Source organism: Rhineura floridana, chromosome 10 (genome assembly GCF_030035675.1).
Source record: "Rhineura floridana isolate rRhiFlo1 chromosome 10, rRhiFlo1.hap2, whole genome shotgun sequence".
NCBI classification, from domain to species: Eukaryota; Metazoa; Chordata; class Lepidosauria; order Squamata; family Rhineuridae; genus Rhineura; species Rhineura floridana.
This window is the reverse complement of record NC_084489.1, coordinates 74,591,198-74,604,883: the sequence shown is the minus strand read 5'-3', so window position 1 is coordinate 74,604,883 and position 13,686 is coordinate 74,591,198. Positions and strand designations below refer to the sequence as shown.

The window sequence follows — 13,686 nt, the reverse complement described above, 5'->3', positions numbered from 1 at the left end:
TTTGCCAACAGCCACACACACACCCAGCTCAAAAAAGACATAGGGAGACCCCTGGGAAGTTTCACTTACTTGTACTGGGACTGGTCATTGCCTCCAACATCTGGTGATCTCAACTTTTGTAGTAAAATTCTTATAATGCTAATGAAAAGTATAAAATTCACCTAGAAAAGAACAAGCGAGTGCACTAGTAAATTCGCACACTATTTTCTGTTATCCAAACCATGCATTAATCAGTTGCCATATGTTCTGGTGAAGAACTGAATAGAAAACTCCTTACAGAGAATTCTACACATGTTCATTCATAGGAAGAAACATAGGGAGCTGCATTATTGTGAGTCAGACCATTGGTTCATAGAATCACAGAGGTGGAAGGTGCCTATAAGACCATCAAGTCCAACGCCGTACTCATTGAGCAGCAGCTCTGCAAGATTTCAAGTAAGAGGCTCTTCCAGCCCTACCTGGGGACACCAGGAATTGAACCTGGGACCTTCTGCTTGCAAATCCGATGCCCAGACTCTGAGCTATGGCCCCCAGAAGTAACTTTCACTGTGTTCAATGGGGCTTACTCCTAAGTAAGTATGCACAGACTTGTGGCCTACAAGTGCAATCCTGTACCTGTTTAATTGGATGCAAGCCCTATTGTGTTTAACAGGGCTTGCTTTAGGGTTCATGGGCATGGAGCTGCAGCTGAATAATTCATGTTACGCATGACTTAGTGCCAATGAGTTCAGTGCTATAATTCTTCATGTAGAAAGGCATCACAGTGTTAGTGAGACTACAGCCACTTATGCGCAAGGCCTTTTTGACTGTGACACTTTCTCTCTGGACCTCCCCAGTGCAGGGGCCCTTTCTTGATAGTTTTTAGGAAGCTCACTAAAACATTTTTATTCTGCTTAGCCTTTGAAGGGAAGGATGAGATACTGGGTGGCCTTTCCCATGCTCCTGAATCTGCTTTTGTTTATGAATTGACTTTTAGGGATGATGATTGATTAAACTGTATTTCTATATATAGTTTAAGCATTTATATTCTGCCTTTATATAAAAACATTTTCAAGGGGGCTTAAAATAAAACATTTAATAACAGTGATAAATTAATTGGAAGAAGGCATAATAGCCTTTCCAATAAAACAGCGGCAAAACAGTAGGATAAGACAACATTGACAAAACAATATAATAAAAAAGGAAATGGCCTCAAAAACTCACAACTGCTGTTCATTAAAACCATGGGCATGTGTTTTTTTTACAGGATTAATCTAGTAGCAAAACTTAAGTAGGCTTTTTATATTGACTTCCTATTTGTTTATTATTACATGTTTATACCCGCTCAAGGTGGTATATATTATCATCATATTTTTATATTCATAATAACCCTGTGAGGTAGGTTATCCAGGACCTGCACAAGTCATTTTGCAACCTAAAGTGAGCAGCAAATGGTGCCTCATTCCCCATGTTCATTGTGCACAAGGCCACCCACGTTATTCTGGCATCTGAAGCAGAAAAAAAATCCAAAGCACCTCTCCTTGGCAGTAAAAGTAAACTGAATAACTAATCGTTTATTGTGCTTTCAGATATGTGAGGCAGCTCCGTCACTCTGCCTAATGGTAGGGCTGGCCCTGATTAAAATTTCCAGCCCAAGGTCAGATAGGAAAGCTTTGTGTCTGAGCAAGGATTTGAATCTCTCCAGTCTGTCAGACGATCTGATCACTGCATGGTCTTATCATAAGCCACGCTAGGGGGCTGTTGCTGAAATGCAGAGTAGGACTATGATTGGTTGATTGATGGTTAGTAACTGCAGGGTTGCAAAAGCCATTCGTGATTTTCAGTTGTTTTTTCCAAGCATAAAACATCACTTTCACAGGTATAAGGTAGCCTTCCCTAACTTGGTGCCCGTTAGATGTTTTGGACTATAAATCCCATCATCCCTGACCATTGGCTGTGCAAGCGGGGGATGACGGGAGCTGTAGTCGAAAACTTTTGGAGGGCACCAGGTTAGGGAAGGCTGGCATAAGGAAAGAGAGGAGAGGATTCTGTTAGAATTTCACTGTGCCAAGTGCTGAGCATTCCAAGGGAACAGTCTGGTACAGGACATCTCTAATTTAAAAGATCAGAGGAGGCACACAGCACGGAATACCCAAAGCTTGCCAAGAAGGATTTTTCCGAGGCCAAAATGTTACTGGGAAAAGTTTCTAACATGCTGAACTGATGATGAGAGCCATTCACAACACCAGAAGTAAACAGGTCAGTTTGACACTATTACCAAAGGACAACATACAGCCATTTAAATATGACTTCACACAACATGACATCATTCGCCATCCAATGAAAATGCTTACTTGTACTCCTCTATATGTTAGGCTGGAAGGGAGGTATTTTTGTCTCACAAATAGATGGAGGTCAAACTTCAGCAGAATGCAGGGAGGGTGGTGGTGGTCAGAGGCCACAACTGTCAACCCTCGTCTGCATTTGTTTGGGGTTTGGAGAATTTCAAGGGGTTCACATTAAATGCCCTGGAATACTACTACATCAGGATGAAACATTCCTGGGCATTCTGGTCAAAACAAGGGGGGCAGTGCCAACTTAATGGAGACCAGAGGATTGTCAGTGAGTGTTGCCCTTCTCCCAAAATTCACCCCATCTCCCACAAATCGCCAAAATGTTCCGCAGCTTCACAATTTTCAAATAAAATTGTGAATGGGGTGGGGGGGGGAGAGAGATATCATTTCAACCCAGCACAATATTGAAGACTGAGAATAGCCCATTTTACTGTGAGGTGAGAGTAATATCAAAATGCAGCAACGGGCCTGGGAGCTTCTGCAAGCAAGGCAGATGAGATACTATTGAGCTGCCATCCTTTTCTGCACCATTTGCTGATTGTGAGAATTAGGGCTGCATTAGTGTACTCCTGGGTGCGCTGTGATATAGATGCAGCCCCTGCTGCCTTGGTGCAGTTTAGAGTCTAGTCTGCTAAGTCCTGGAGCAGGCAATGGTGTGAGGAGCCAGGCAACAGTGTGTGCCTGACTCAGAGCCAAGCATGGGAGCTTTCTGCTTCTGCTGAGGCACGCCGCAAAGCCCCACTGCCTGTGCCACTTCAAACCTGTGCTGTGTGCTGCCCACCTACACCATAAAATGCACATCAATTTGAGACCTCAGGACCCTACTGCAAGGTAGATCTTGGGGTGATTTGCAGCAGATCCTCCAGGGCTTTTCTGAGAATTGTTTAACAACAGAAGCCAGAAATTGGCTTTTCCCACCTAAATTAGGCTGGTGAAGTGGAGAAATTAGAAATGTTTGCTTTTGTTGTGTGGAAGGACTGCAAGCTCAGTCCAGTCTTTGTGGTGAAAATAAATCCCTAAGCTCAGAATGTGCTTAAGTGGCAGCCAGTTCTTTAATTATAACCACATGCCTTTTGTACCTGGCTCTGGTTGGTAGATCTTAGGAGTTCTACTAAAAAACAAACTAGATCCAAGAAGTCTAAAGTCTGCCCACCCTCTGCCCTACTCCACATTTAGATTGTGCATCTTCATCATCTTTCTCATTGCACCATTGAAACAAGAGGAGAACTGCCACAGTTGGGCTTGAGTGTAATGCATCCATAACTTATTTACAATGAATGTGCCTATTGCCCATCATTTATCACCAAGGCTAATTTGAGTTTAGGGTTCACCAAGACCTAATTAGTGAATAAACAAAAAAAAACTGTGATTAGCATGCAGGGTTTACAGGGTCAGCACATATGGTTTGTGGGCAGCCTGGATTTCTAGCACTTCTATTTTTAATTTTTAATATTTATTTTACAACTCTTTGCAACTATTTAAATTGTTTAGCATACCATTAGAGGATGTTTATACACATATATTTTAAATTGTAATATGTGTGTGTGTGCATATATATATAAACTTTTAAACGTGCAATTTCTTTTTTTATTTTTTTATTTTTTTATTTTTTTTACAATAATTTTTATTCAAATTTTCATAAAACATAGAAAACAAAATCATAAAACATTCAAAGACAAAAAACAAAACAAAACAAAAATGATTAAACAAAAAAAAATAAAATGTTGACTTCCCATTTGTCACATATCAAATCAGTTATAGGTCTACAATATATAACAATCCTGTCTCTTAAATCATATTATAAAATCACTTTCCTCCAGTAGTTATCTTAATTAATCATCAAATCTCATAAACATTACTGCAATTTCTTTTTTTAAAAAAACATGTAATTTCTTAACTGGATAGTCCTAACAGGGGAAGGGCTGTAGCTCAGTGGTACAGCATCTGCTTTTGTTTGGGCTAGTTAGCCCTATGAAAAGTGATTTTGTAAAAGGATGCCCATTTAGCTACATCTATTTTAACTTCTAGAAAGCAGACAATGGTGGTTTCATTGTGCTACCATCTGAGGACCGTATGTAGTGGGAATGGTGCACTTGCTTTTCTTGCTGCTGTTTTTAGGCATTTAATAAAACTATTTCATTGTGCTAACACTGTTCTTTTTAAACTGACAAAGTTATTAGCTGCCTTAGGGGATCCTATCGTCCTTGAGCTGAAAAGTAGGCTATAAATAAAGTTAATAAATAATGAATGATAGCGCACTTTGCCTAGATCAACCCATGGGCATGAAATTACAGTTGAAAATTACTGTGCAAAATTGCAGCATTAACATGTAATTTGTTTTCAAGGTGGAATTTACTTACTAAAATTGAAATTAGGATTGGTAATCTTATAATCCACCAAGGACCACTCTGATCATTCATATCCCAGCAACTATTAGGAAAAAGTGGAGGAAGGGGGAAATAAAGTATTTTATCAATTCCATCAGGCAAGGCTACACAATAAATAAATATGCCAAACTTTGAGAAGCTGTATCAACCCTATTGAAAATGCCAAGCAAATTTGGAAAGGGGGAAAACCCTAAAATGTAATCCCTAGACAAAAAACAGGCACTATTTTTGCATTTTCTCTTGCAAAGTCAGTGCAGGGGTCAAGAAGAGATTGGCAGAAGTGAGGCAGCTGTACAAACTCAGATGAGTCTACCGCTTTTATAGGGTCTAGGGGTCTTGCTGGCAGTTTGGAGTTGCCAGATGGCTGCCTCTTTCAGCCCCTCCAACTGTAACTACATCAAACAAAAGACCTTAACGTAAATCCAGCTGGCAACATCAGTCATCTGTTCACATCATGGGCTGAGCATGGTCCAACTGTTTGGGACTACTCCCTTGCTTCAGAGCAGGGTCAGACCAAGACATTTTATTATTTATTTATTCATTCACTCATTCATTAAATTTGTATCCCACCCTTCCTCCCAGTAGGAGCCTAGGGCAGCAAATTTTGCTGTCCAAGGTGAAGGACAAGATGGCACACCCATACATATTCAACATATAGAAGCCAACTGGGCTGGTAGTGGAATCCCCCAAGGGGAATGGCTGGGGCACTGCTGCCCTCCCAGCATCTGTTGCCCAAGACAATTGCCTCATTCTGCCTGATGATAGGGCTGGTCCTACCTCCAATGACCTGCTGCCTGGCAACTGCAAGCAAGGAAGGCTTATTTCCATCACAGGCTGAGCAAGATCCAGCTACTCAGTCCCACCTCCTTGCCTCAGAGGACCATGGTCGGAGCTGTTGCTGCCTGAGGCAGAAAAGTATGCTGCCTGAGGCATTACCACACATGTCCCTCCCCTCTGCAAGTCAAGGTGCTAAGTACCCAAGGTTAGACAATTTATATTGGTCCCCAAGGCAGAAACCTCCCCCCCCGAGCCTCTTCCTCATCTCTGGTGGTAAATAAACAACCATAAGCAAAATAACTAACGTTTCATTTCACATTAACAAACATTCTAGGTTTTGGTGACCTTGGGCATAGAACAATCACAAAAGAACCTGTTGAAACAAAACATGGAAGCATGGTGTTTGCTTTGAAACTTACCCAGTGTCCTCTAAATAGATTCTAGACACTATCCACATGATGATGAACACTGTAGGGATTCCTGGGGGGGGGTGAAGAGACAGAGTGAAGAAAGAGGTGGCAAAAAGGAGAATGTATCAACTATATGACTTGGGAAATCACTTGCATAATGCATTGCATTAAAATGCATCACATGCAAAATACATCCTGTCAAGAATGGCTGGTTTCTAAAATGGTTCTGAGGCAAGGAATTATGGGGGGAAACATCTTGCCTGAAATGGTCCTCTGAGAAGGCCATGAGATTGCAGTTCTCACAGCTGAAGCTAGTTAATTAGGCTACAAGCAAGAACACCTGCTTATCAGCGGAGACTGGTACTTTAAGACCATTTGGCCTGGGAAGGTTGCTGAGTGCATGACCATTAGGCACAAAAACTCTAGAAGGCTTCATCATCAGAAAGCTCCCTGATTGGCTAATTCATTCCTGATTGTTGCTGGGCATTTTCCCATAAGAATAGGATCCAGATTTTAGCCTTTGTTCCCCTATGGTTGTTGATGCTAACTATGTGGGGGTTCTATCTACCATCTGCTATCCAGGCTATGTATCTCTGGGGAGATGTGAAACCATGAAGTTGTTTGCTGTTTACCTCTATTGTAAGTATAGAGTAAGCTAGACAGTTTTGTTATTTTTGTCTGTGACTGCAAAACTCTGTATTTTACCTGGCCCTCAAGGATGTGGGTTTTAAGGAACTATTTTGCTGCTATACTTGTGCACTTCTATTTTATTTAATAAACCTACTTCTTATTTACCAGTATGTGTTCATTGCAGGGGAGATTTGATTCTGAGTCTAGCTCCTTTGCCAATTACCCACAGGCTACCATGTATTTGGATACTTTGCCTAAAGACTCCAGGACAAGGAGTGTATCTTTTTGTCTCTTGTCTTTGGAATCCTTGGCAGGTCTATTTCTAGCACTTTGGGTTTCCCCTTGCCCACAGTGGGTGCCCATGATTAAGGGATGGGGCAGTCTACCTACCTTGCAGGGCTGGTGTTGGTTTACTCCTCCCTAGTAAGGGAGGTATGGGTTGTGCCTTGCCAGGATCAATTGCCCTGGGTGTGGGAACTGAGTCCTGGGACTAAATTGGCAGCAGTGGTTCATGGCATATCCCACAGTGTGAGAACTAACTGCAAGGAACACTAACAGGATTGCTCAAAGTCAAGCTAAATGCTTAGTAGAATGTTGTTTTCTCAACCAGGATTCTCAGGTGTAGCTGGGAGAAAGACAGCTGGGGAGGCAAGTCAGAAACAGTGCTTCTGTTATGCAAACGGAGGCAATTGCCTCAGGTGGTAGTGGAGATGATGAACTAGCACTCCTTAGACCCCTGCTCACTTGTATCACCAGCCAGCCCACATGCCCACTCACAGAATAGTAGAGTTGGAAAGGGCCTATAAGGCCATTGAGTCCAACCCCCTGCTTGATGCAGGAGTCCAACTTAAAGCATACCCACTCAGTTGCTGCTCCCCACCCACCTCCCCACCCACCCACATCTTGCAGAGCTCTCCAGAGTGCTAGCTCTATCCTTTGCTCTAAGGAAATGGGGCCTTCCTTAGATCAAGGCATTCTAGAGAAGGTGGCCCAAGAGAGTAAATACAGCCACTCTCGTGGCTGTATAATACTGCTGTCACTTTTCTCGCCTAAATTGAGTTAAAGGCTTACAGTTGCTAAACATCTGACAAAGAGGAGGAGGAGGAGAGACCACCACATTAGTTGTGTCAAAACAATCAAAAGTAATGTCAGGCTGGGGCCTGGTTCAGCCTTGCTACCTAAACCACTTTAACTGCCAGGAATTGAACTTAGAACAAATATTTTGCATGCAGAAAGTCCCAACACATAGCTATGGCTCTCCCCCCCACACTATCTGGCTCCAGAATAGCAATTCACTGTGAATAATGACTCAGTTTGTGTAATTGTGCTTTTATTTAGCACTATTTACTGTTTTATACTGTATTTCAACTGTGGTATTGAGTTGCCTGGAGAACTCACATTATGGGATGGCTATACAAATTCAGTGAATGAATGAATGAACACATGAATGACTGAAGGAATAAACTTGGCTCTTGATTCTCTCCCTCCCAGGAATGCTGCACTTCTCTTCCAGGGGTCCTGGGCTCTCCCAGGAATGTTACAACACACACACACCCCTGGAGTTCTGGGTCTGCCAAACCAACAGTTTGAGTTCCTAGGTCAGGCCTGCACAACTGATAACCCCACCCCAGCCAGACACATCCTATCCTCTACCAGCAGGGGCTTGGTACAGTACATCCTCATTTATCACTGCCTGCATGGAAGTGCAGAAAACGTGGTGGCCCCAGCCCATGCCATGTGTGTCCATGTTGCTGGATCTCAAGTTGTAGAGGCCAGACCTGGGAGCTAAGATACAAGGGTCCCATTTAATACAGTAAGGACAAAGAGGAAAAAAAGAAGGCTGTATGTAATAATCTTACCCCATCCAATAAGGAGATATATGATGAAGTGTCTGTTAGGAGAGAACATGACCATGAGGAGGATGTGGAGACAAAGCCCTTCAACTAAGAGCCAGTAAAAGTTGGCCATTACACAGTACTGGAAAAATACCAAGCTAGCCTTGCAGCCGACCTGGAAAGTTACAAACCAAGGATGAAACGTTTGGGCAGAGAAATTGCTGGACACAGTAAATGGCTTCCTTTGTTGAAAATCTTTTTTTGATAGATATAAGCTTTGATATGAGAGGCTTCCCTTTCTGTGAACTTGCCTACTTGGTCGCCTGAAAGGGCCTCTTTCTATTGTTTGGATTTGGTTCAAATTATAACTTTTAGAAGTGAATGAAAACAAATGCCAAATGTTTCTCAAAGCCCGCTTCAAAAATGAAGCATTCCGTGTATGTTTGATGTCCTAAAGCCATCATACAAATACATATATATTTAAACCTTGTGTTTTGCCTTCCTACCAAATATCACCTTTTTCATTTCAGGGCAAGACATTCCAGGGGGAAAAATGCCACCTCCACTGTTGAGGTTAATTTGGAGCAGGGAGATGATATTCAGGACCACCAGTTAACCAGAAGTAATTTGGTTTAGGGAACAGGCTCCCATCACTTTTTAAAGCTAGTTTATTCTAGAGCAGAAGTGCCAGAAGCAAAAATAGCTCAGTGGAATGCATAACTAGGAGAGACTGAAAGCTCTTCGTAACTCTTATGTAACTAAACTGGGGTCAGCAGAAGTAGCTCTTTGCTGCAGATATTACATCACCCAGACGACACTGCAGCAGATTGATTTCCACTGGTTAAGTACATTTGACATCAGGTATACATCAGAAAAAGCATAACATTCCTTCCCAGTTTAGCCAGAAATAATAGTAATTTTTAAAAAATGAAAAAACCTAACCTGTCTCTCCCTTCTAAATACATGATTTTGGACCTGTAAAGTGGCAAGTGATGTTGACATCTTTGTCACAGAGTAGCTCTGAGAGGTTTATCAGCTCATCATATTAAGAAGAAGAAAAAACTTTGGCAAGTTTCATGCAAAGGACTGAACTGGTTTTCATTGTCTAAGTTGAACGGAGTGGAAACATTATTGTAAGAAGAAGGAAAATACTCCAAGCAAGGAGACCTTTGATAGAAGCTTTGCACCGAAGATGAGATATTACACACACAGATTACGCTGTTAGATCGCTGGTCCATTTAGCCCAGAATTTCCTGCTGTGATTGGCAACAGTTCTCCACCAATCTTTCCCTATAATGTTACATGGGATGTCTTTTGCAGAATGGGGCAGCTATCATATATATATATCACCCTCTCACAAAACATCAGGGTGGTGTACAACAACATAAAAACAATACAAAGCTATCATTAAAATCTATTTCTATACATGTATACTCAGGAGTGAGTCCCTATGTGCTCAGTAGAGCTTACTCCCAGGTAAGTGTGCTTAGGATTGGAGTCTTTATCTTATCATAGTGCATTATATGTACAGTGCAGATGTGGCCTAAGCAGAGATGTGAAGGCCCAGAAAAAAAACTGGAAAAGTTTGGAAATGTTTTTTTCCTCATTTTTTTCTAGGTTTTTTCAGAGCATTCATATCTCTAGGCTTAAATTTATGTGCTCTGAATTCTGGTTGGTTCTGTTCTTTGGCCACTTGCCTTCTTTTACCAACTCGCCACTATTATCTTACCATCATTTATTCACCTAGACCAAAGAAAGGGACCTTGTGACCCACCCACCCCAGATGTTGTTGGACAACAACTCCCCTCATCCCATGCTGGCTGAGGCTAATGTGAGTTGGATTCCAACATTATCTGGAGGGCTACATGTTTCCCACAAGATCCTAACCATCCCAGAGCCCCATTGGTCTTTAGGCAACCTGTCTACTACCAATACAGAATTCTCCTACACACACACAAAAAACCAACATTGGAAAAATAAGAACATTTCATTTAATAGCAATTTATTTACTTACCCAGGATGGTTGATCCTCTGGACAGTGATCTGTGTTGGTACTGGAATAGAGGATATCATCTTTGACCAAGACAGAGACTGCTTTTAGAATGAAAGACAGGAACAAATTCAAATGTATGTAGTTCCGAGTGCAGTGAAGTTTCCTACATATGGGGAGGAAATACATTATAGGTTTTGAAATGGAAGAGCAGCCGACCATCCTTATTCTTACTTTTCAGGCAGTTATGGTAAATAAAGCCAAGACATGCACATCCTTCTCAGTGGACAACCTGTGTCACCCTCAGACACTTTTGCAAAGTCTGTATGCTTCCTCCTTCCTGCAAAAACTGAGATACGTATGAAGATGCAATAACAAAATATTAAAGGACAGAGAACTCGTAACAAGTCAGTTAGTATATTGTCAATCTGGTGATTCATTTAGAAAACACGTATATCAGAAAGAAGAGCTAGGCTGGAACCATTCTCCCAGATGCTTAGAGCACTTCCAGACTGTTGCTTTTTTCAGGTGGGATCCAAGCACATACGAGCAAATTCAGGTTGTGCAGTTGGAAGGTTTTGATTAACAAATCCATTTTCCCAAAAGATCAAACTTTGTCTAGTAAGGAGAATGATGGGAAAATGCACTGGAAAGTGTGGAATGACACTTGCTTAGATGCAGCAGCATCTAACCTTCCCACAAACAAATCAGAATGAATGCTCATTAAATAGCCAACATTTTCTTATCTCCCTGTAAACAGACTAGGAAGAATGCCCAATAAACAGGTCATCACAGGGTGGTGACCCCAACACGGGCATTTCCCAATACTTCTGCTGTACTCTGGAATGCCCTTCGCTCTGCTCTGCCACATGTGAAGCGTCATCCTTCAGCTGCTTCAGACATCTTGTGAAGATATATCTTTTTGCCTAGGCTTTTCCTGACCCGTAAAACTGGGCCTTGTCATTACTAGATTTTTGTTTTTACCTCTGTTTTGATGATACCGTTTTACTACTTTTGTTTGTATTTTTATACACTACTTAAGAGATTTTGAGCATTAAGTAGTTTAGAAATGCTGTTGATTAAATAAATAAATAAACAAGGAACAAAACATCTGCTTGGGAATACTATCAGACTCAGCATGCTTTGCTCACTGTGGGGTTCAGACATTCATCATTATCACTTGGTTTCCTGTTGCGGCTGAATGTGCGAACTGACTCCATTGAAAACTACCGTATTGAAAAGACTATTATATGAAGAAAATTCACCATGCATTTTTCAACTGTGGGGCAAACTTACCTTCCGATTGGAACTGACAGGTGAGATTATGATGATGATTACTCGCCCTTCACCCAAAGGTCCCAATTTTAAAATTCAGCATTAAATACAATTAAAAACAACCTAAAGTTACAAAATAGAGTGGGTCCTAAAAATATATTTCTCAGGTGTCAAAGGCCAGGGTAAAGAGGTGTGTCTTCAGCATTTGCCTAAAACTACAGTGAATTTGCCAGATGCACCTTGGTGGGGAGGGAGTTCCACAACTTAGGGGCCGCCACCCCCCTGCTGAGCTACTGAGGGCTGTGGAACTACCAAAAGGGCCCCTGATCTCAACACCCCAAAGTGTCTGTTGGAAAGGAGATGGTCTTTCATATCAATGAACTGGATGCTGTTTGGCGCTGACCACCTTGCACTCTCCGCTCAGGCCCTGCCTTTCTTCCCTTGCTGCTTCCAGTTGGGGAAAGTTACCTCCCCTCTGCAGCTGCAAGTCTGGCACTTGGCTATGGGATACCGTACAAGCTTTCTGCACAGAATGAAGAGCAAGGACAAGGCAGTAGTAAATGAGTGAACAGGCAGTGAGGGGCCAAACTGACTGGACTGAACCAGTGTTTGATTAGCTAGCATGCTATTAGGCAGAGTGAAGCAGATGGTTTTTGGTGTCATAAAGGGCAGCAAATTTTAAGTTATTTATTATTATTATTCTGCCTCAGGCAGAAAAATGCTGTTGGCCAGCCCCATATGGTTGCCTTACAGTTTGGTTGATAAGGCAGGTTCTCAGGACTTTGAGCATGGAGTGAGCCCTGTTTTCTATTTTACAGCAGTCTTCCTCACCATAGTTCCTTGTTGGGTTTTTAAGGACTCAACAATATACATACTTCATTACTACTTGCAAGCACATCACTGGTGACTACAGTAACTAGCAATGGACACTGTTAATTTAATTACGAAAAGAAGAACCCAGTGAAGGTTGATGAATAGGCCAGAATTTGGCATGTTATGCATGGGCTGTGATTGGATCCACTGATTGAAATGTAGTAGCTAATTAACAGACATATTTGTGTGCACCCAGTTAAAGTGTTCATGCTATGAGCCAGCGTTTCAGGGGATCTGAGAAATTCTTGTAGCTTGGTAGGGGATCTAACAAGGTCTAAAAGGCTGTCAAGACAGCTATTGAGCACTGTTGGGGGCAGCCCCTCCTCACCCTTCCCTACTTCAGATTCTGTGCTGAGTGTCTTCAAGAAAGGCAGAAGTCCAGGCAGGTTTTTCTGTTAGCTCCTGGAGGAATCATCAGTCACCCTAACTCTGCAGTTCTATTATTTTATACCATTTTATTTCTAAACTGTAAAACCGCCTTGGGTACCTTGGCAGAAAGGTGGTATATTCATGCAGTACATAAACATAATGTTTTACAGAAGTGCATTTTTTTAGTGAGAGGCATTTGCCCCTTCCAATTTCTAGGCATACTTACCTAAAAAGGCAAAGAATTATACTTCCTGTAGTCAGAGCAATGAGAGATGCACTGTGTCCGAGGGTGTAAATTGCTTTCACCAAAACATAGAAAATCTACAAAGAAACAATTTACATTTGTCAGTGACCATAAGCAGGCATAAATAAAACTCTCAGCAACATGGTGTTACTTAAAGTAGGGCAAAGGAATTACGCACAGAATAATATTTGCACCTCTCATATGTAGACCCAGCGGCACCTCTCCTCTCCGGGGCCTGAGCATCTGATCTATATAGGATGCACAGGCAACAGTCTCTTTAAAAGCAGTGACCAGGCACGTGGCAATGCACCCAACAATATTCATGGCTGGCAGAGGGATTGGTGGGCTGTGCTCCTGTTTTGCAAGTTGCAGTGGATGGAAGTGTCTGCAGTAATACGAACTGAAAAGGAAGCTATTTCACATGTTAGTCATCCCTTGATACTGCAGTCACTGAGTGGTGAACGTGATTCTGTGAACTCGCCCAATACCATGATGAATAGAATACCGTTCAGTGGTTTGCAATTTAAATAGAGAAAAAGGCTCTTGAAAATAGCATTTTCCCC

The 13,686-nt window shown here is 41.9% G+C and overlaps 1 protein-coding gene across 1 annotated transcript in view; it reads right to left on the bottom strand.

Annotated features, from left to right (window-relative positions):
- VIPR2 (vasoactive intestinal peptide receptor 2) overlaps positions 1–13,686 on the bottom strand; it is an 80,453-nt gene that overhangs the window by 2,585 nt on the left and 64,182 nt on the right. Inside the window, exons 5-10 of the mRNA XM_061585691.1 lie at positions 13,106–13,200; positions 10,387–10,528; positions 8,397–8,547; positions 5,917–5,977; positions 4,694–4,763; positions 70–161 (exon numbers count right to left, since the gene is read on the bottom strand). Of these exons, the coding sequence (XP_061441675.1) occupies positions 70–161; positions 4,694–4,763; positions 5,917–5,977; positions 8,397–8,547; positions 10,387–10,528; positions 13,106–13,200 (611 nt within the window). The remainder of the gene's footprint in view (positions 1–69; positions 162–4,693; positions 4,764–5,916; positions 5,978–8,396; positions 8,548–10,386; positions 10,529–13,105; positions 13,201–13,686) is intronic.